Source organism: Scatophagus argus, chromosome 5, assembly GCF_020382885.2.
Source record: "Scatophagus argus isolate fScaArg1 chromosome 5, fScaArg1.pri, whole genome shotgun sequence".
In the NCBI taxonomy this organism is placed as follows: Eukaryota; Metazoa; Chordata; class Actinopteri; family Scatophagidae; genus Scatophagus; species Scatophagus argus.
This window is the reverse complement of record NC_058497.1, coordinates 6,118,554-6,139,412: the sequence shown is the minus strand read 5'-3', so window position 1 is coordinate 6,139,412 and position 20,859 is coordinate 6,118,554. Positions and strand designations below refer to the sequence as shown.

The 20,859-nt window shown below is 38.2% G+C and overlaps 2 protein-coding genes across 4 annotated transcripts in view; both read right to left on the bottom strand.

The window, feature by feature from the left end:
* Positions 1-277: 277 nt before the first annotated feature.
* On the bottom strand, positions 278-3,111 carry si:dkey-243k1.3 (endonuclease domain-containing 1 protein-like). Of its 2 annotated transcripts, none has more exons than XM_046388525.1 (6): positions 3,091-3,111; positions 2,742-2,858; positions 2,509-2,609; positions 2,201-2,315; positions 1,848-2,004; positions 278-889 (listed from the first exon to the last, which is right to left on the bottom strand). In XM_046388525.1, exons 2-6 carry the CDS (start codon positions 2,817-2,819, stop codon positions 498-500), a joined length of 843 nt encoding a protein of 280 aa, XP_046244481.1. In that variant the 5' UTR covers positions 2,820-2,858; positions 3,091-3,111; the 3' UTR covers positions 278-497. The 2 variants fall into 2 exon arrangements, with proteins under 2 accessions (XP_046244481.1, XP_046244480.1); XM_046388524.1 differs by having other exon boundaries at positions 3,032-3,091.
* A 12,041-nt stretch (positions 3,112-15,152) lies between these two features.
* The window catches only part of dpf1 (D4, zinc and double PHD fingers family 1), a 37,253-nt gene continuing 31,546 nt past the window's right edge, over positions 15,153-20,859 (bottom strand). For both annotated transcript variants that reach the window (XM_046388870.1, XM_046388869.1), the window contains 3 exons: positions 18,507-18,619; positions 17,738-17,819; positions 15,153-16,736 (listed from right to left, as the gene is read on the bottom strand). In XM_046388870.1, coding sequence (XP_046244826.1) covers positions 16,666-16,736; positions 17,738-17,819; positions 18,507-18,619 — 266 coding nt within the window. In that variant the 3' untranslated portion in view covers positions 15,153-16,665. The remainder of the gene's footprint in view (positions 16,737-17,737; positions 17,820-18,506; positions 18,620-20,859) is intronic.

Genomic DNA, 20,859 nt, shown 5'->3' with positions numbered 1-20,859 from the left:
TCACGTTAACTCTACTCTTACAAACATTTAAATGTCTCTTATGAATCAGTATGCTGTGTATTTCACTGATTTCACTGAAGTTCCATGTTGAAAGTTACAGATTCTTATACATTAACTTCTTTACTTGTGTTTTATACTGTAACCCTAAAGGGGTGGCTCATCTCAATCAACTTTGTTTGTTCATTCCTACACAATATAACCACCAATAACAGATAATGTTCCATGTTTTTTGCATGTTGATCTTTTCCTTAACTATCAATAAAAAAATACACAAATGGCCAGTTAATCCCTCTGCGTTTTATTTTTAGTCATCTATTTGTTTTTTGAATGACATGAATATCAAAGGTTGTGTTTGCTGTTACATGGTGACATACACCATGTTGACAACAGTGTGAAACTGAATCTGTATTTACTATACCACCACATTTGAATCAATACGAAAATAGCTTTTTGTTCCTGTGACAGCCAAAATAGTTTTTCTACAGTTCCTTTGTTATTCATGCCCTGCAGTTATTGTAAAACAGCTCCCCTACTGGTTGATTTGAGAACTGTTGCAGGAATTCTCCAAGTTCATCCAGGGAGAGTTTCTCCACCCAGTTTTCCTCAGTGTTCCTTGCTGTGGCAGCACCACTCTGAATGGGTCTGCCATTATTGTCCACACAACAGTAGGCGTTCCACAGGTAGTCTGGGATGTTGACACGCTTCACACTGTTTTTGACAATCCAGTTGTTTGCAGAGGGAATGGCACCGACCAGCACAAAAGCCTTAGAGCACTTGTCCTGGAAAAGACTGGTGAGCTGGGACTCGTGGATCCTCCAGGCATTCTGATTCAGCTTGGGGTTCTGAGGAACCACATTGGTCAGGGTGAAAGTAGCATTGCGGCTAGGTACTAAAGGAGAAGAATTACAGAGAGTTAAGTCATGCAAAAAATAAGTTCACAGTTTGTGGGAACAAAGAAATAAAGTTATATATTGTAAAGATGGCTTGATAGCATGCAGAGGGTGCTAGACAAAGAACATACAAAGATGTGTCTAGTACGACAGGGATCATTTTCAATCCACTGTCACCAAAATTATTCTTAAAAAGGAATATTTACTGGAGAACAACTAAATCCAGGGCTACAGTAACTTGGGGGCAGGACTAATCTGCAATCTTGAAGATAATGATACTTGCTACCCAAGTGTCTATCCTCATAATTAAACAGATATCTACTACCTACGTACTTAAAAGACATATCTGTCTTTTGTCTATATATCTGTCTGAACATACATTTGAACAAAACAACAAGTCTAATACAGTGGAAGGCCAGAGAGACATAAAGGATCATTTTCAATGATGTGTTGTTGTTGTTTCCAAGTGATAATTATTTTTTTTAATCTTGTGATAACTGCTTGAGATTAGAAAATAGTTGGTGAATGCAGATTAAGGAATAATTTCCTGGCTAAAATATTGATTTTATAACAAATAAATTAAACACTGAAAAACATTTATTCCCCTTTGTCTATGTAAAACATAGAATATAAAACAGAACTGGCAATTAGTGATTTAATATTTGCAAATGTCCTCTGGCATTTTAGGCACTCCACATGAGATTCCAGATGATTTTCTGGCTGTAGCCTGGCCCATAGCTGCCCTCAGGTTGTTTTGACATCAGATGCCACAGACAACCAACTGACAAAACCTCATTTTATTGTAGATTGTGAGAGAATTCATTTATAGCAATAACCCAACATTATTATCTGTCTCAGGTGTACAGGACGGTACATCACACCTGTTGAACCTTTGGCTTGCAGATATTACAACCTACCTCTTTTTCTCTAAAACAAACAATGTTGAACCTCCATTACCTGCATGGTGTCCGTTTGGGTTGAGGTGACCACGATCGAAGCCAGAGTATGTGTAGTCCTCATTCAGAGCCTGTTTCTCTCCAAGATAGACCCCAGGGTGGTCTTTCCCCAGCCAGTAACCATCCTTCATTTCTGCTTGCCAGGACAGCTTTACTAGCTATGAAGCACAACAGAAACTCTCAGAGATTGTCCTCTCATAATATAGATATCAATCCATTATGCACATGGGTGATTTTATAATCAATCAGTGTAATAGTACTCTCTATGCTTGATATGTATGCCACACATGCTGATGGTTTTGGTGGTCAGTACTGTAGATGCACATAAACAGTATACATGCATGTGACACCAACCTGAGGCTCAACAAACCACCTATTCTCCCTGCCACCTCCATTACTGGGCTGGAAATAATAGGCAGAGTAGACAGCAATACGATGGTTGGTGTCATACAGTGTTGCAAAGTGGTACCTGGTGGTGCAGAGGTGAGCTACAGTGATTGGGAGATCAGGAGCTTTGCAGTTGAGAAAACTGAGGCATAAGACACACTTAGGGCAGAAAATAGATCTCAAAATTATGACAAGAGTCATATTTTTTGAGTTTCAAACAATTGATAGAAAATGAATGAAAAATGAAACCAAGCTATGCATCTGTACACCCCGACCTGTTGACGAAGCGCTGACAGAGACGGGCAACACCAGGTGTAGAAGTCCCCCAATCTGGCACCTTCCCTTTATAGAAGTATTTCATACATTCTGCCTCATCCTGGAACAAAATTATTTCCATTGTTCCCATCACTTTGGGGACATTACATAACTTACATTCATTTCCTGTAGGCTTAACCACCACCTAACCATAACAATAAATTGGAATACTGGAATAATGGAATACAAAAACCTCAAAACGTTGCACCACATCTGCTTGAGCAGAAAAGAGGAGTGAGAGAAGAGTGCACAAAGCTACAAAGGTTTGCATCCTGGATTAAACGTCTGGTATCGGGGATTCTTGGCTGCCCTATAGAATACAAGAGGAAATAAATATGGGAATACATATTTGTTCAACAAGGCAGTGTTGGTATAAATACAGCCAGTAAATGTTGGTATACTGTAACAGCTCAGGTCTGCATATGAAAGAGGATCAAATGGTTCGTAATACTGCTGTTTGTGTATGTGTGTATTTACACTCACCTGTCCGCTGCCACAACCCACCCTGAACAAAATCTCTTTTAAATATAACTTTGCCTTACCTTTCACCTTATTTGTCCTCTCCTTTTATCTGAACTCCTGCTAACATGTGACGTTTGAGTGGGATGAACCAGGATTTAGCTGCAGCATGAGGTGTGGACATTGATCACCAAGACTGAGTGTGTAAAAAAGAAAGAGTGATATAGGAAATGCAAAAATTAAATTCCCAGTCTTTCGCAAATTCCAATGAACTTTGAAGATGATATTTTACACGTTATTTTAGGTGTAAGGCAACCAAGATCAGTACTTGAGTACAACTCTGAAGCGTTTGTATTTTATTTGTATCTATTTATTATTATTTTTTTACACTCCACCACATTTATTTGATTTCTAGTTACTTTGCAGACTGAGATTAATAATACAAACTCAAACCAACAAGTAAATTACACAAGCTACCCAGCTATATACAAAGTATTTAAAATGAGCTTACAAACTGCAACATTAAATGTGCTAAATAATGCAGTAATAATTGTTATTTGAGTATATTTTGATGCTAATACTTTTGTATTTTGTCTTATTAAAAGGACTTGAAACAAAGTATTTCTACACTGTGGTATTGCTATGTGTACTTCTTTCACCCCTGATTTGAAACCTTCTTTCTAAGCCTTTCTTGTCTAGTACTGCATGAAATCAAACACATTTCTAATACATTACTAACTATTTTTAGCTACTGTCTATTTCTTTGGAAACAAGAACATCTCACACAGTTGCTGTAAGTCAGACAGGGATTTACAGCTTTGTGGGGATGTGATGAGGTGTGACATTTAAGCAGAATGGGCGTTTTACTGCACTGACTCAATTATGAGTTGTAATACCAAAAAAAGAAATAAAATGCTATGATGTTCATTCCTGTTATCTGATATGAGGAACACCTCCTGGAATATTTACAACATGTGCATTTGGCAGACGCATTCACAGTCTGCTACAGCTGGCCTTTGGCTAGATAACACAAAGATATTGGGTCATGTGTTGTTTTTCCCACCATCACAGCACAGGCTATGTGCAAACCTCACATGTTGACTCCTTCCAGGTCTCTTACGTAGATTTGTTTAACAATAAAAGACTCTAAAAGGTAGCAGCTCATAAAGAACTTGCACTTTTACTTGCTCCATGAGCCCAGATGAGTCAGGAGGTCTGGTTCAGCCAGGAGCAGTACTCCTGGAACTTTTGACGAGATCTGCATCCTGCTCAAGGACACATCAACAAACTAGAGACTTGCTGTTGTGCAAGACTCTTCACCTGTATGCTTTATTCACCAACTGTGTCTGAGGTTATTTTTGATTTCCTTATCTAGATTCGAACAGTCACTCATGTGACTTATGAAGTGACTTCTGAGCTCACCACACCAAGTACACGCATACAAAAATAATCTTTTGAATTTGGTTTCACAGAAGTGAATATTTACTCCAACAGTATACAAAAGTATAAAGTACCATAAATACAAAAACGTACAATGTTATAACCTTTTTCAGAAGATTCTTTATCATATGAGAGCCCTTATCCTAAGCCATTAATTGGTAGAATGGTTGAAGGTCCTCTTTATTTTCATACAAAACAACAAATTCTGTGCTATTTTGTTCTTCTGTACTATTTTATTTTTCGAAACAGAATATAGTTAAATCCCTTAATATTTATCAGTAACCTTGCAAATTTCAAAGTCAGTTACATATCCCCCCTAACTAAAAATACTCTTCTTTGAGAACCTATAGTGGACAAAATGGCTTTAAGTCTCATGTAACTCTCACTGTGTTAGGGTTCCCAATTCGGAAATTGAGAAAGCTTCCTTCCGGATCAGCTCTTTCTTTTACGGAGACATCATGTTAAGTATTTAAGGGGAGAGCTCTGATAATTAATTTTTCTCAGTACATTGTGCTGCAACTCTTCCTTACAATGTGTACAACTTGTCCGTTGATATTCTGTGTTTGAGTTCGCTTCAGTGATGGATGTAACCAAGTACATTTATTCATGTATTGTACTTAGACACATAAGCTGCTTTTTGTTACTTAAGTACCTTTTTTCAAGCCACACACTATTTATACTTCCCCACATAACAGCGGGAGTTATTGTACTTGACTCCATTTACTTTATTTGTTATTACTCCACAGATGCAGATTTCAAACAACAAAGATTATGCTAATTATATATAATTATTGTAAAATAATTGTGTCATTGCATTGCAAACTCTTGTCTCAGAATTTAAACGTAAAGGACAAAAACCAACGATTAGAACCATAACACTCACACACATGGCAACAGGCTAAATCATTCATGCTATTACCATTATCAAAATGGCATGAATGGTATGAGTTAAAGAAACCTTAGGTGCAATTATACCACCATATGCTTTAAATACTGTGCTTTTCAGTATTTTAGATCATTTATAAGTCTTTCCATAGGCGCATGGCAACAACTTGCCAATGGAAAATAAAATGGTGCATAGATACACTAATTTTTAGGAATAATAGCCTCATACAATTGTTATAGTGGTAAAACCTTGGTATTCACACCTTCTCAGATAGCTACAGCAATGATAGATTGATTACCTTGATAGATAAATGTAATTTATTGATCTTTTTATATTATGCATGCTTCTGCTATGCACACATATGAAGTTCCATGGACTCAGTCATTTCACTTGTAGAAATAAGGAACAAGATTTGAACATGGCAGGGGCTTTGTGTCAAAAAATAAAAATCCAGTTGAAGCTGAATTGTTCATTGGTACTGTGACTGTAATAATAGACTGGAATAATATTCTCTCACCTCATGTAGTTGTGACCATCAGTTACTAATCTTAATTATTCTTAGCCTTCCTTTTTTAAAACTCAGTCAAAATGTACTTAAACTAACACTGAGCCCTGTATATTTATTATGGTCACAAAATGAAATCAGAACATAATTGCATGCACATGTTGTGGAAATGTTATCCTTTCATAAGGTTCTTTCGGTAGAATAATCAGTCATAAGAACAATACAAGGCATGAAGTCTGAGACAACAGAAGCTCTAGTTCTAACAGTGAAATACGTGAACACCACTATAACCGCAATAAATACTGCATGGTTACATTGTGTAAGGATTATAGTATAGTATACGTATGTGGTGTATATGTAAATAGCCAATGTGAATAAGTATGAGTCTTATATTTATTTGTTCAATAACTTGGTTTTCTGGATCTCCAAAAATTTTTAATTCAGTAGTCGGCTCGTTCATATGGGGCATAGTAACACACAGCATGCTCATTTCTGTGTAGACTTTATTGATAAGGGAGGAAATGAATACCGAAAGATACGGGAAATAGTAACTCCTTGAAGAAAAGTATAAGAGTATAACAGTCACAGACAGCATTTTTCAGTATTACATACTTATCTGCATACTAGTAATATTTGAAACGCTGGTTAACTTGTAATAGTGTATTTACTAGCATTTTTAGCAAAGGATCTGAATAGTTTCTCCATCACTGGTTCTCTGGATGTTTTTTTATTTTCCACACTGACATGTCAGTGAAAGCTTCTTTGTTTCTTTCACATGAAAGCACTCCTCTCGCTTATATTTTGCACTACTGTCATTTGCACTACTCTGCCATTTGCACAATACCGCAGTACTGTTTATATATTTTTATTCTGATTGTTTTTATCTTTTATTCTGATTATTTTTTATATTTATATAGTGTTGTTTTACATTTATGGCATTAGGTATTTTGTTAGGTAATTGGGCTTATACCGGGACCAAGGAAACTAATTTCGTTCCACCTCATGTTTCTACATGTGTGAAATGACAATAAAGCATCCTTGAAGCCTTGAATCCTTGAATATATGGACCTAGCTTGTGTTATTACTTTGTGTGCAAATACCACAATTATAATTAAAATTTCTATTTTGTTTAGATAATTATTGTTTGTTAAGATTTTGGTGAAAAATATTCAGAGTGCATCATGCTGCTCTGACCATTCCTCTGTTGAAAAGTAATCATGTTTTTTTTTCTCTCAAATGCTCCAGTGTTTTCTTTTTCAACAATGTTTCTTTCATTAAACAGCTCCAACAGTACAAACAAAACACAGATGCCACGAGAATTAAACATGTGACTTAGATCCAAGTCGCATTAGCTCAGTGTACAGCATATGACATACTTGAAGAGACTCACAATCACATAAATATATTATAGAAGTATAAATGTGAAAACATCATAGCTTATATTAAGAAACATAATCCTGTCATAGTCAACAGGAGTGCAACAAATAAATGTCTGGAAAGAAAGAAGGGAAAACAAAAAGAATGTTTCAATTTATAATTTTTTTGTGTCAGTGTTTTTGAAGAATGTTTTTAGTCTTTTCAGGGTGTTTATTTATTGAGAAACGAAATTGGTCCAACCTTACGAAAAATTCTGGAAAGTTCACTTTGGGAACTCCAGCAACACATTGTAGTAGTTACTAATGTTGTAATGCAAAAAAAAATCAGTTTTTATTTATTTAAAAGTCAGAAAAGTCAGAGGCCAGTGAAAACTGAATGCTGCACCGTGACAGTGGGTTTCCCAGACATCTGTGAATTCTAATCTAATTTATATTATAAAGTAACCATCAGGCAAGCCATAAAACCTTTTTGGGTGAAAAAACGTGGAAAACTGAAGGTTGAATAATACTGAACTGGAATAAAGCTGATGGATGCCGGAAAAAAACAGAAAAGACTAGGGATAAGATAAAGAGAGTGGTGTTTTATTTAATCAGCCTTGTATTTTCCCATTACTCTGCAGACATTCATTTTTCACATTAACCAATCAGTGTAAATCTCACAATACGAGGCTGCAAGACAGTTCACGGTGTTGTAACTGTACATGCTCAGTCTAATTGTTTTAATATCAAAGGAAAGAAATTAACATAGTGTCTCACTGATCCATAGCCCACGCTTTGGCTTTCTATCTAATTTCAGTGGAAACAAAATTAAAGACTCAAAAATGATTTTAAAAAAAAAGAACAAAAATGTGACAGAACCCAAAGTATTTGATTTATAAAACTTCATTAGCTGTTGCTGAAAATGTGCAAATTCAAGCTGAAGCAATCAAACCAAATAAACAATGAGCAATACAGTTTTTATTTTTGTCCTGCAACTCCACTGTGCTTTCATATATATATATTTATTATTTTTTCCCCTTTTCATTCCAAATCAATTGTGAATTAGTTCATTTCTCCTCTCTGTGCATTTGATTGATGCTGCACAGGTCGTGTAAAGGTATTACTCTCTACCAGATACTGGCTGAAAGACAGATGTTGTTGCTTAAGTCTACCTCTAGGTTGCAGTGTTGTATTGTGATTTCAAGTTCACCTTTGAAGTCTGTTTCCTCTTTTGAACACCATGGCAGTGCAGATTATTCAAGTGATCATACACGTGGAAAATACTAATTCTCCAAACTGATGATCCAATCATTGACAGGTTGTGTTGTACTCACACCAAGTAAATTACAGTTTTGTCTCAATAAATGGCATCCAAACCATAAATCGCCTTCAAAGTGAGGATTGAGGCAGAAATTAATTGAAGGTGACAATCTGCATGACAAGGGAATGTACTGACCTGCCATTATGATGGATTTTGGTAACGTCTTTTATGTTTTTAATGTGGACCAGAAGTTAATTTGAGTGGACTGCATCTTTAATTGACTTGAATAGCGCTTTGTCACTTAAAAAGATCACAGAGAGTTGGGTTCCCCAGGCACAGATTTAGTCTAATCCTTGACTCAAAGGCATCCTCAGTCGCCGTCTGTCAATGAGAGTGTGGTTCAACAGGAACCGTATGTGTGAGAGACTATAGACCAGGAAGCAAAAACCACTGTTCAAAACCACTGACACTTGTCCCTTGTGTTCAGGAAACCACATGCTTTGGCTAATATTGATCCTGGTCATTAGATTGATTACCTAGTTTGGCTTTTAATTAACCAATTTAGTTGTTAATTGCCTGCGGGCTCTCTGGTCATATAGATTCAATGTGGATGTTGAAGATTACTGTTTGGTGGTTATGTTAAGAAGTCAGGATTTTAATTTGTCACTAGATGTGTCCAAAAGCATTAACGCTGTAAGTTCTGTTAGGGGTCATAGAGCCCATCTAACATGGCTTTCTCTAACTTTATGGGAACTGTAATAAATTTGATTTTTAGGTGATGACATGTTTCAAAGATCCACTGTAAAAAAAAAAAATAATGTATTTTTCCTGTTTCAGGTCTCAGAGACCTCTGCTTTAAATCTGGTTAAATACAACACTGACAGTATTTTTTTCACAGCACATCCCTAACAAATCTTAAATGCAGTAAGTATATTTGGCTTTCTCTTACTTTTAGAGTTAGAAAAATTTGTTAGACATCCATAACTCATCGGGTAACAAACTTTGTTTTACTTTGTCTATTGTCTCTGGAGTCTAAGAAGATTTTTGGCAAACAAAATGTACATTGTTAATATACAAAATGAAATATTTCCTTATTTTAGGTGAAAACAATACTGGATGATATGTTCTGTACTTTTCCTTATAATCAAATAAGCAAGTCTAGTTTGTTGCAAGGTGTTGCCACTTCAGTACTTTTCTACACACTGGGTTTTAATAGTGTCAGAACAAAGGTAAAAGATATATAAAGGGACAGGTTTCCATCATCATTGTTATAATTATTATTATTATTATTACTTTTACTATATATAGCAACGGGGTCTGTGGCAACCTAAACAAGAAAGAAGTAAGTCGAGTGTCAACAAATCACATGGGTTACAAATCATTTCGTTCAAGTTTTGGTTTGGACTTTCACAACAAGAATTTCATTAGGGCAGCATGGTAGTCGCCTCACAGCAAGAGGGTTCCAGGTTCGAATCCCGGTCTGGGCCAAGAATATGCACGAGTTTGCATGTTCTCCCTGTGCCTGTGTGGATTTTATCCGGGTACTCTGGCTTCCTCTCACAATCCCAAAAAACATGCACATTAGGTTAATTGGCTACTTTATATTGCCCCTAGGTGTGAGTGTGGTTGTCTGTCTTTATGTGTCAGCCCTGTGATTGACTGACGACCAGTCCAGGGTGCACCCTGCCTCTCGCCCATAGTCAGCTGGGATAGACTCCAGCCCCCCCCGTGACCCTGATAAGACCCAGATAAGCCGTACAGAAAATGGATGTAATAATTTCATGTGGCAAATGACAAAACATGCAGTTTTAAGATTCAGTATGATTTAGTGAAGTTCACTATTTTGTCCTTTGTGTGGTCATTTCAGTTGGAACAAACTGTAGGGACCGGGCAGAAACAGTGAAGCAGTTCTCATACAGTCTGACTGCAGTGCTGCTGAGCAGGCAAAAAGGTGAGACTGCATCTTTCCACACACTTACCTCTCTGTCTGCTCCAAGGACAGATGGCCAGACACACATCTCAGCCCAGACAGAAGAGGGAAAGAGAGGAATTCAATCACACTACAGAGCACCCTCCACTCCCCCACCACTCCAACCCCATTTCCCAATATGTTCTCCCCCTGCACTCCTCCCCGAACTCTGGCTTTATCATTTTCTTCATTCTTTACTTTCATCTCTTTAAGTTGCTTCGTTTCAGATGCATTCATACATTTCCAATATCTTTATGTATGAGTCTGAATCCCTCCCTCCTCCTTCTCCTTGCCTCCCCATGTCCATCCCTCCCCTTCTCCTCCTACTTTCTCTCTCTTCCTCTCCCACTTTATTTCTCTTCTTCCCATCTTCACCTCTTCCTACACCTCCCTCCTTCTTCCTTCCTCCTTCCCTATATTGTTCCCTTCTTCCCTCCCTCCATCCCATTACTGTAATCCATCACTCTTCCATCAGCTACCATGCAAACAGGCCTGTTGGTTACCATAGCAACCACCTCCGGCCCGGCAGTGCGCAGCCCCTTTTTGATTGGCTGGCAGGGTCTAGGCAGTCTCAGTCTGTCTGGGAGATGTGGTAATTGGCTGGGAAGTCATACACACACACACACACACACACACACACAAACACACATTATAGTACATTGGCACATACACATCTTTGCAAATGGACACAAACAGTAATATAAACACATTTGTGTTTACACTGGGCCTAAATAAATATACATACTCATATTCTATTGGGTATTAAATAGAAAAAACACAGACTCACACACACACATCATATAAACATCCTCAGAGATATGAAAGGGAGACCAGGGTCAGAGTAATGAAACTCATAAGAAGATGGGGGCTCTAGGCTGTGTGTACATGTGCATACTGTACAGTATGTGTGTGAAAGTGTGCGTGTGTGTGTGTGTGGTACATGGACACAAACATTTGTGTGTGGGTTTCTGTATGCTCTAGATGGAGGGGGTTGGGGATGCTGTGCAGGATTTTGGATAAGGTTGGAGCTCTGCCAAAAGATGGATGGAGTTTTTTCAGAGCATATTGTTAAAAATACCTATATTCCCCCAAGGAACCAAATGTGCACTGGTTTTCGGTTTTCTTGCTCCTGGAAGGAAGCAGGTAAGGGGGAAAAAATGGAATTGTTGATCAGCTTGACTTCACCCTGCTGCTGTTGCTCAGCCAGGTCTGGCCAACACAGCAGCTATGATGAATGTCTCATCTCCAGGAATACATCACAAATAGCAAAACTGTACCTGCCCTGAATAGCAAAGTGTATTCTCTTCTGCAGTGTTGTTCAAAAACAGTTGCAGACAATGGGGCTCTTTTGTCCCCCATTCCCAGATTTTCAGGCCAGCTTCAACAAAACAATGCTGTCCCTTAATCTTGTGTCAATTCATAGCCAATTTGTTCCTTTTTCAAATACATGAAAAGGTTAGAATATTTTGCTCTGCAAAAAAGCAAAATGGTTCTAGTGAATGGGCTTTAGAAGCAAAGAGTATTTCAATTGGAAACGATAATTAGTTATTCAGATTTTGAAAGCTGACTTTGAACACACTGCTTTGATAGATTGTTATCTGCCCAATGAAAAGTAGGAAAAAATGATTGGTGGTGGCCGCAGCTCGCAGGTAAATCTGCATGTGAAGAAATAATTGTGTTGGGCTAGAAAGTCCTCCCCACCTGAGAGAAAAAAATGGTTAAAATGACTAGTAAGCTGCTCTAGTTGGCAATAACACAGACAACCAGACGAGCAGACAGACTGGTTGACTACTCTCCAAAAACAGTACTCACTGATTTATACAGCAGGAAGCGCACATGCACAGCCACACACACACACACACGGATGCCCGCACACACAATGTCAACACAAAGGTAGAGGTCATTTTTCAATCTCATCTTTTTAATGGAAAAAAATGAGTTGAGGGAAGAGAGAAAAAACTGCGTAAATTGAGAAAGTCGGATGAATTCACAGAGAGTGACTGACAGCAGTGATGACAGCAATGCGGTCACAGTCCACATTTCAAAGCATTCCCAGGTATCAGAAAGAGAAAGAGAGAGAGCGAGAGAGAGAGAAAGATGGAGAGAGGAAGTGGGTTAAAAAATGTCCAAGAAGATTTCATCTCCTTTCAAGGTAAAAAATACAAATTAAAAACTCATCTTTATCCAGTGTTGTTTACAACAGACAATCACGTTGAAAAAATGTTACGATTAAAAATAAAAAAGTGCACCCGCACTCACACACATACATACTTACATTTAGTTTCTTATTTTTGGGAAATGAAAAAAAAAGTGCAAGCAAGATCACAGAACGACAATTTACAAGAGAGGCCTAGAGTGGCCCAAAGTCTCAATCCTGTAACGGAGCCCTCTCAACAGCCTAAAATGGGGGGAGATGAGGGTAAGGGCATCAGTTTTTATGACCCCCACCCACCCGTACACACCCCCATTATCACCTTGGTTTGTCCATTTGTACAAAGGGTAGGCTCAAGTTTCATTAAATAATCACAATGATACCCTGCCAAAACCCCAACAACCCTCCCCCAGATAGTACAATCAAAATCAGTTTGACTCCACCACACTTCTTCTGTTAAGTGCCAGGAAAGCTTCCAATATAAAGGCTTTTCAGTCACCATCGACATAATCATCATTGCCCATCCACCACATAAACATTTCCATTTTATTCAATGTAAAGATAATCATCAACATCCATTTCATCATCAAACTATTTCCACTCAAACACACTTCAAATTTAGATGTTTAGATGATTGGTTACTGGAAATAAAATCATTTTTGATTGGATACTTGCTGGCAAGTATAATACTTAAAACACTGTAGAAGTGTTCATCTTTAGCCAAGCGCCTCGTGTGATATGTGTACACTCAGGTAGGCTTTTGTTGTAATCTGTACTAAACATTACAATCCTCTAGCAGTGCTGTGCCATGCAAGTGTTTCCACTGAGGTTCGGTTTGCGTTTTACCGACCTTCTCGTTATCATGAGTGATTATACACACACATACAGAATCACACACACACACACTCACACAAGCACACATACTTGTTCACACACATACACACAGAGGCACAAACACACTTGGATGCAGCCACACTGTGCAAAATGTAAAAAGACATGAATTATAAAACCAAACAAGGAAACCAACAGGAAATGAACAAAAGTTAGAGGTTGTTTCTTATCATTATTTTAAAAAAGAAATAATGACACACTAAAATATGGAATCAGAAACATTTCAGGTGTCATTCATGCATCAGTGGAGTTACACTGAATTGAGGTTTAGCACAGTATTTGCACCTCATGTCTTTCTGTATCAGACGGCAGACACAATAACAGTTCAGGTACATTTTCACAAGCCATCTGATCTTGCAAATTTGACATGATGCAGCATTAAAAATGAGATGGTCATTTGAAACAAAACCAACTGACTTCGATATGATTTGTACTTTGATATGTACACAAAAATATGAACTACTGTATGAAATGGCAATTTGTTGCCATTAATTCAAACCCTTTATTTACAGCTATTGTCTCCAAGCTTAAAGCTCACGGATCAATGGATGGATGCTTTCTCTTTACAAACAAACAATTCACAAATGTTGAAAACATCGTCCTACATTAGCACTTTAGCTATCTTGTTATGTGCCCATCAAGGTTGCCTTCAGAAGTCCAGTTAAACTGGCTAAGGATAACATAATTGACCTTTGGGTTAAAAGAAAATTTGTTTCTCAAAGCTCACAAGAATGCACACTGGCTGGTTTGATTAATCCCATTATGACAAATTTGGCCTCAAGCTTTCAGCTTGGTCTTTGAGCACTGATTTATTATACTGTGTCATAATGTGCAGAGCAGACCTGCAAAACAACATCTTCTCTTAATAATGTTTCATTTTCTGAGAAAAGCGGGCCTCATGTTTTGCAGGACACAAAGGTGACACAGAGGCTTCACTCTGCGAGAAATAGCTGGCAAGCTAATTCAACTTGCTACTTGATTTTGATTTTAACACAAATGACATGCAACTTTACGTATGCTTGAGCGTTTTGATACCTTCACCAAAAGTTTGAGTGTGGACATGTTAGCCAGTGTCAAACAGAAGCCTTGTACTTGGCCATATTTTGGTTATTTGAAGACGGACACCAGGAAGAGTAACTTAAATAATGGGGATCCCAATAAATAAACAGTTAAACCAAGTATTTTTGTGAAACTTTGACAGTTTAGATCTAAACAAAAAGTGGACAGGGGATGCAGTTACAGGAGCTTAGCATCTCTACAAACATAAAATCAATTACCCTCAACACCGTCAGTGTGTTGTGGTGATATTTATCAAAGAGTTTTTCTCCTATGCTGTGAGTTGTGGGGAAGATGAGAAGAAAACAGTTGAGAAGATTGATATCGATCGCATTCCTGTCCAATAAATATGAAGCTACAGCTAGGAGATGGTTAGCTTAGCAGTAAGACTGCTGAGAGCAAGGGAAACAGCTGGCCTAGCTCTGTCCAAAGGTCACCTACCAGCAGCTCCAAAACTCGCTAATTAACACACTATATCTTAGTTGTTAAATCCCTATAAGATAAAAGGGTAAAGTGACAAGTTATGGATTTACAGTGGACAATGTGCCAGGCTAATTGTTCAGGTGGGACACAGTGAGTCCAGCACATAATACCTGTAAAATCATAACTTTTGTATGCCAAACTGTCTTTAAGACCTGTTGGCAGTGCCAAGACTTGACACTTGTGAGTTGTAAAACAATGACTTTGTCCCACTCTGTTGGAATACCTGAACAAGAAAACGCAGACTTTCCTTACATTCAGATTACCTTTGTACTCTCGCAGATACCACCTAGCATGGAGCTGTCTACAGTTACTGTAGTGCTCAGACAAACTCACACAGACAGAAACACAGTCATACAGAGTTTAAAACACACCCAGTTTGGCCAAAATAGTTCATATCACAAACACATTATTGCGAATTAAGTGTGCTTTCTTTTCAATTTCAATCAAAAGTCTTTAAAAACAATTGAAATAACATGCAAATGAAAAAGATAAATAAAAAAAGGAATCATAAAAAAGACGTTTTCAGGCCTCTGCATGGGCCAGACAAAGATCTGCATTGTCCACACATCAATCCTACATTCTTAAAACAGATAATACACATCAAGCACCAGGAGCGTGTCAGTCTCACATTGTCTTCACAGTCATTGTTTTGTAGAAAGGAAGGGCAGATAAAGGTTAAAGGATAAAGGATTTGTGAGAGATGCTAAGCCTAAATTGTCATTTTTAAATACATTGTTTGATCAGAGACAGCTGATTAGAGAAAAATCCATCTCTCTCTCTCTCTCATATGAGGATCCCTTCCACACACTAAAACCCTCAGTGTCAATCCCAAAATGCATCATTAATTTGTGGAAACCACATGCAAGAAGAGAGGACACGGTGAGGTCAAAAATGGTCTGAGTTCCTGACAAGATGCTCATTGTTTGCCAGTGAGGGGAGTTTTCAACAGTGTATAGATAGAGAATCAGTCTGAATTCTGTACAATTCATTTCCTTTTGAAACTGCACAGGGCAGCAAGCCCTACAGACAAAAAACAGAGCAGAGTTCAATGTCTTAGCTCTGCCGTACGCAGTGAAGGACAGAGAGAGTACATGAAATTTTGGTTAGGTGTATATTTCACAGTTGGCTAACACAGAAACATGCCGCTCCATGGTTATCTAGGGTCCATGCCCTGTCCTCGGCCTAACACCTATCCATCTTATTAATTCTCACTCACTACTTGACTGAGTTGCAGCTGAAGATCATTAGGGCTCTTCTGAGGGCCCTTAAGAGGGTTCCTGTGGAGTAGTATGCCTCTGAAGTGCCCTTGGCAGGCTGGAGTGTGAGTCTCGCTAGCAAACTTATTGCCAGCTGATGAATTCCTCTGCTGAGACAGAGCACGAAGGGGAAGGGGAGGGGGGTCAGGTTGAGCACATCAGGGAATGAGTGACACATACACACAAAAAAAGACAGAGGTTGGCTCGCCGCTGGGCAGACGTTCGAGGATGGGTGCAGCACTGTGGGTGCTTGGTCGTGTCAGAGGTCACTGAGACAGATTGTAGACGAAGTGGCGGCGAGTGGATGAGAGGAGGAAGAGGGCAGCTGAGGCACAGAGAGGGGTGACAGAGAGGTGGCTTGGGAGAGGATGAAGGGCCAAGAGGAAGAGGCGCAGCTCTGCAGATTAAGTGAGGGTGATGTAGGCTGAGGCCTTCTCCTTCAGTTGTCTCAGACACAGATGACAGCTCCAGCTCCCTGTACAACACACATACACACACACACCCAGAGCACATCACAGATCAGAAGTTCAGTCACTGCCATTGTAAAGCCTTGTGGATTAATCCCTCATTTTAGACAGAGCCTTAAGTAATACTGTAAATTAAAGCTCCATGTTAAAACACCACATGCTGCGCCTGTGGTTTGCGGATGCAGGGGATTTGACAAGTAGTTTGGTTTGGATTTGAAGCACAGGATTTGTGACATTAATTAAACATCAACTTGAGATGCAGCTCTCAACCTTTATACTTCAAAGTGTATGTAGAGCCTGCTGCAGTGTGCCTAAAGGTGCTCTGTGAGCACTGAACACAGCACACATAACACCAACCTTGTGAGAGCTCAGTCAGGTCTCTTCTTGAGAGTAAATCTAACATAACTGCTGAATTTCAAAACCTGTTTCTTGTAAATCAAAAGTGTTGCATGTGTGGGCAGAGCATGACACCGTTAGTGAGTGTTGAACACAAGTGGCGCTGCTACTGTAACGTTCACACAAGTGACACTTTTGCCATGGAAACAGATTATCTCTACTGCTTCTCATTTCCATAAAAACACCATCAAACATCCTAAGGCAGCCATCTTATGTGCAGTAGGCAAATGACAGTTTAATTTGAATAGATGCATCTTCACCATCTCTGTGACGATAGTCACAGTATCAGGGCCATTCCAGTCTAGCATATTTAGATTAAAGATGCTCTCACAAAAAGATACAAAAGAATCCTGAGGCTCTCCTGCAGAATGACTACCTGAAATTCAGTGAAAGGATAGTCTGACTGTTTTGACTGCAGGTTTCACTCCCTTCACTGTAATTGTCTCTGCACTACAGTACAGACAGTTACATAATTCTGTACAAACAACAAAGATGTTCACAGATGAGGTTGCTTTAGGCTGTGCAGTCTGACCACACACCTGTCTGTGAATTCAGAAGTCCTTGGTAAGAACATTTATTATAACGCTTGCATTCTTTGTATTGTTATACATACCCTCTGGTGGTTCAGACATGGGAGGGCTCAGACAGTACATATGGTAGCCTCTATCACAATCATCACAGAACAACAGCTGGTCCTGGAATAGAACAGAATATTCACATTAACAGATGTTATTTTGTGGGGACAGATTAGAAAATGAAAGCTAAAGACACAAGAACATTGACAGCATGTGTATAGTACTTGAAGATATGAATCAACAATGAACTGATAATCCAATTATCTATGTAGTATATGGGCTTTTATTAGAGCAGGCAGTAAAAAATGAGAATTAACAACTTCCCTTCATAGAAGAAGTTTTTTATTCTCATAAGCCAATAAACCTTCACTGTGACTTTATCATCCGCACTACGGTTTGTGTAAGTGCAAATACGTGATTACACTTTAGGCTGCATTTATGAGCCTGACATCTATGAGTCTTCTATGAATTAAAAGTCTCTCATGGGTTTCAATTTGATTCATTCACAGTGAAACTAACTGGGCAACAGCAGGTTTCCCTTCGGCTGAAGGATGTTTCCTAACCAGGGGGCTATACAATGATGTCTGTAAGCAAGCCAGTGAATTTGAATGAACAAGCTCCTGGATCAGTGCTCAAAAACTGGATTCCTTCAAGGATAAGAACACGAACTCTACCTGTAGACTGCATAAAACCTAAAGTCAAGCAATAAGTTATACGGTTTTGTTATATAGTACAGTGGACTGTGTGTGTGTGTGTGTGCAGCCACATGTGTTTAGAGTTAACATGTAGTATGAAGTGAGATCCTACGTCGTTCTCAGAGGTGCCACACAGACTGCAGGACTTGCACTCGATGCACTGCCAGCGATAAGTCCTCACCGCAGCCGTCATGTTCACTGTGAACTGCAGACAGGATGGGTGGCCTGGGTGCACACACACACACACACACACACACACACACACATACACACACACACACACACACACACACATATACACACACATACACACACAAGCACATGCCCACACACAACATTTTTCGCTTTCTGTATTGAGGACAGTCATCTATCATATACTATTCTATCTATCATCAGTCTGTTTGCTTCAGTGATTTATTTATATTTGAAGGGATTTTCAACAGTGGTGTTTTACAAATACGTTTGAACATCACTTGGGGGCCGAGAGACTGCAATTTTCTTGTATTTACATTAAGAATGCGGATTTTGGTAAAAAAAATTATTAGATTCAAGTTACTTAGATTTCATTTCAGTCATCGCTGGAAAAAAATCTACCTTAAGCTTAGTTTTGATTGCATCTTCAGGACGACAAAGAAAAATGATCAATAAAAGCAATAACAATTTCCAAAACAAATAAATTGTCCATTTCCACAGGAGCCTTCTTGTTTGCTGTTTAAAATATAATGTCTACTAATATACTGTCTCTCTTCTAACTGTATTCTAGTTTTTTTTCCCCTGTACTTGCTGTTACACAATATAATTATTTTTATGTCATCTCTATTTCCTGCCCTTCATCTGTCTTCTTTGTGGGTGGTTATAAACAGAGGACCATACCAATGTTTTGCATGCTGCAGCCCATTGACTACAAATCAAGTACATCTTTTTAGTTCTGGGTTTTTTTTATTTCTCAGATGAAAAGAAACATGTGGGGAAATATAAATATGTATATACAGTACATGCAATCAAGTAATAAAAACACAAAATCTGCACCATATACACTGCAACCTCTGCTTGTATAAACATAACCAGAATACAAACACATCCCATAGCAAAACAAAGGGACTTATAATGGGAAAAAATACAACCATATTTTAAAAATCATACTTCAACTTTGCTCCCATAGAAGTGACTCTTGGCCATTCACAACCAAAATACATACTAAGGCAGTCCTTTCTCTCACAAACGCATCTAAGTTCCTTTCAGCAAAAGAGGAAATAGACAATGATATGATAATATCACAACTGTAAAGTCGGTTATTGTACAAGGGCATGTAGCAGACAGGCGTCTAAACAATTTTGTGTTTTTGGCCAAACAAGAAGGTCACAGCAAGATTACATTTCATTCAGTCCATTCATATTTAAATGCCAACAGATGACTTTGTTTGATATCACTGTGATCAATGGACATAACCACATAAAGTGAAAATAATTGCCAGACTGAGTGCGAAAGTTCATTCCTGACAACAGTTTGACAGGATGTTCCACGAGTGTTTTTGCACACCTGCCATACTGCAGTGCATGTATCATCATTTTTACTGCATATACTGGGAGCAATGAAATTTGCAATGAAATGATATTTGTAAATATTTGAAATTGTAATTCATATAATTTATTTCATCTATTTGGTATTCTTGGTCTTAAACAAAGCTTAACAAAATCCAAAGTCCTGTTTCCAACTATTTTTTAGGTGTTATCATTCATAGATTTCATAGAAATTGACCATACTGTATATAGAAGAGTATTTCCTTTTTGGATGTTGATGCTTTGTAAGTAAAGTTCCACAGTGGATTTAAATTCTTGCCTCCCTAACACCTCACAGGCAGCAACAGAATGTGTTTGAGGAGTGAGACATTCTATTTGCACAGAGGATTTTAGTACATTTTACATTATAGTCACTTTTTTCCAAAGCACGTCATATTATTTGAAAAGTTTTAGTGAGTTTTCCAACTTTCAGGCAGCCAAAGGTTTCTATTCCTTATATATAAAAGGAGAGTCAGCTTGCAGAGAATATAAGAAAGAAAGAAAAAACAATACATCATGGAGAAGTACATGTATGCTTTCATTTTAGGGATGCTGCTGAACTGTAATGCAGCACACACTTCTCAGATTAACTTGCACTTGCAGTTACTACAAAACATAACGTACACAGATGAAAGCGGGCATGGATTTCATTTTTATGCACGGTGGCCTTTAAGGACAATAACTTACCAAAGAAACCACATTACCAGTTCAAATATTTCTGATTTATATTGACTTTGTAGTGCCCAAAGATTCTGTGAGATGCTACATTCTTAGCATTATTAATGATAACATATAATACTTTAAAAAAATGTTTGCAAATTGGTTTTCAAACTGTAGTAAAAATGTGAACCAATGGCTGTCTGGAAAGTGAGAAAAATGTAAAACATTACAGCAAACGGCAATCGA

Coding starts and splice junctions, on each gene's coding strand:
- si:dkey-243k1.3 (XM_046388525.1), bottom strand. CDS start 2,819: ATGCAAACCTTTGTAGCTTTGTGCACTCTTCTCTCACTCCTCTTTTCT. Junction 2,316..2,508: donor TGTCAGCGCTTCGTCAACAG/GTCGGGGTGTAC, acceptor CTGCACCACCAG/GTACCACTTTGCAACACTGT. Junction 890..1,847: donor CCCAAACGGACACCATGCAG/GTAATGGAGGTT, acceptor CTTCTCCTTTAG/TACCTAGCCGCAATGCTACT.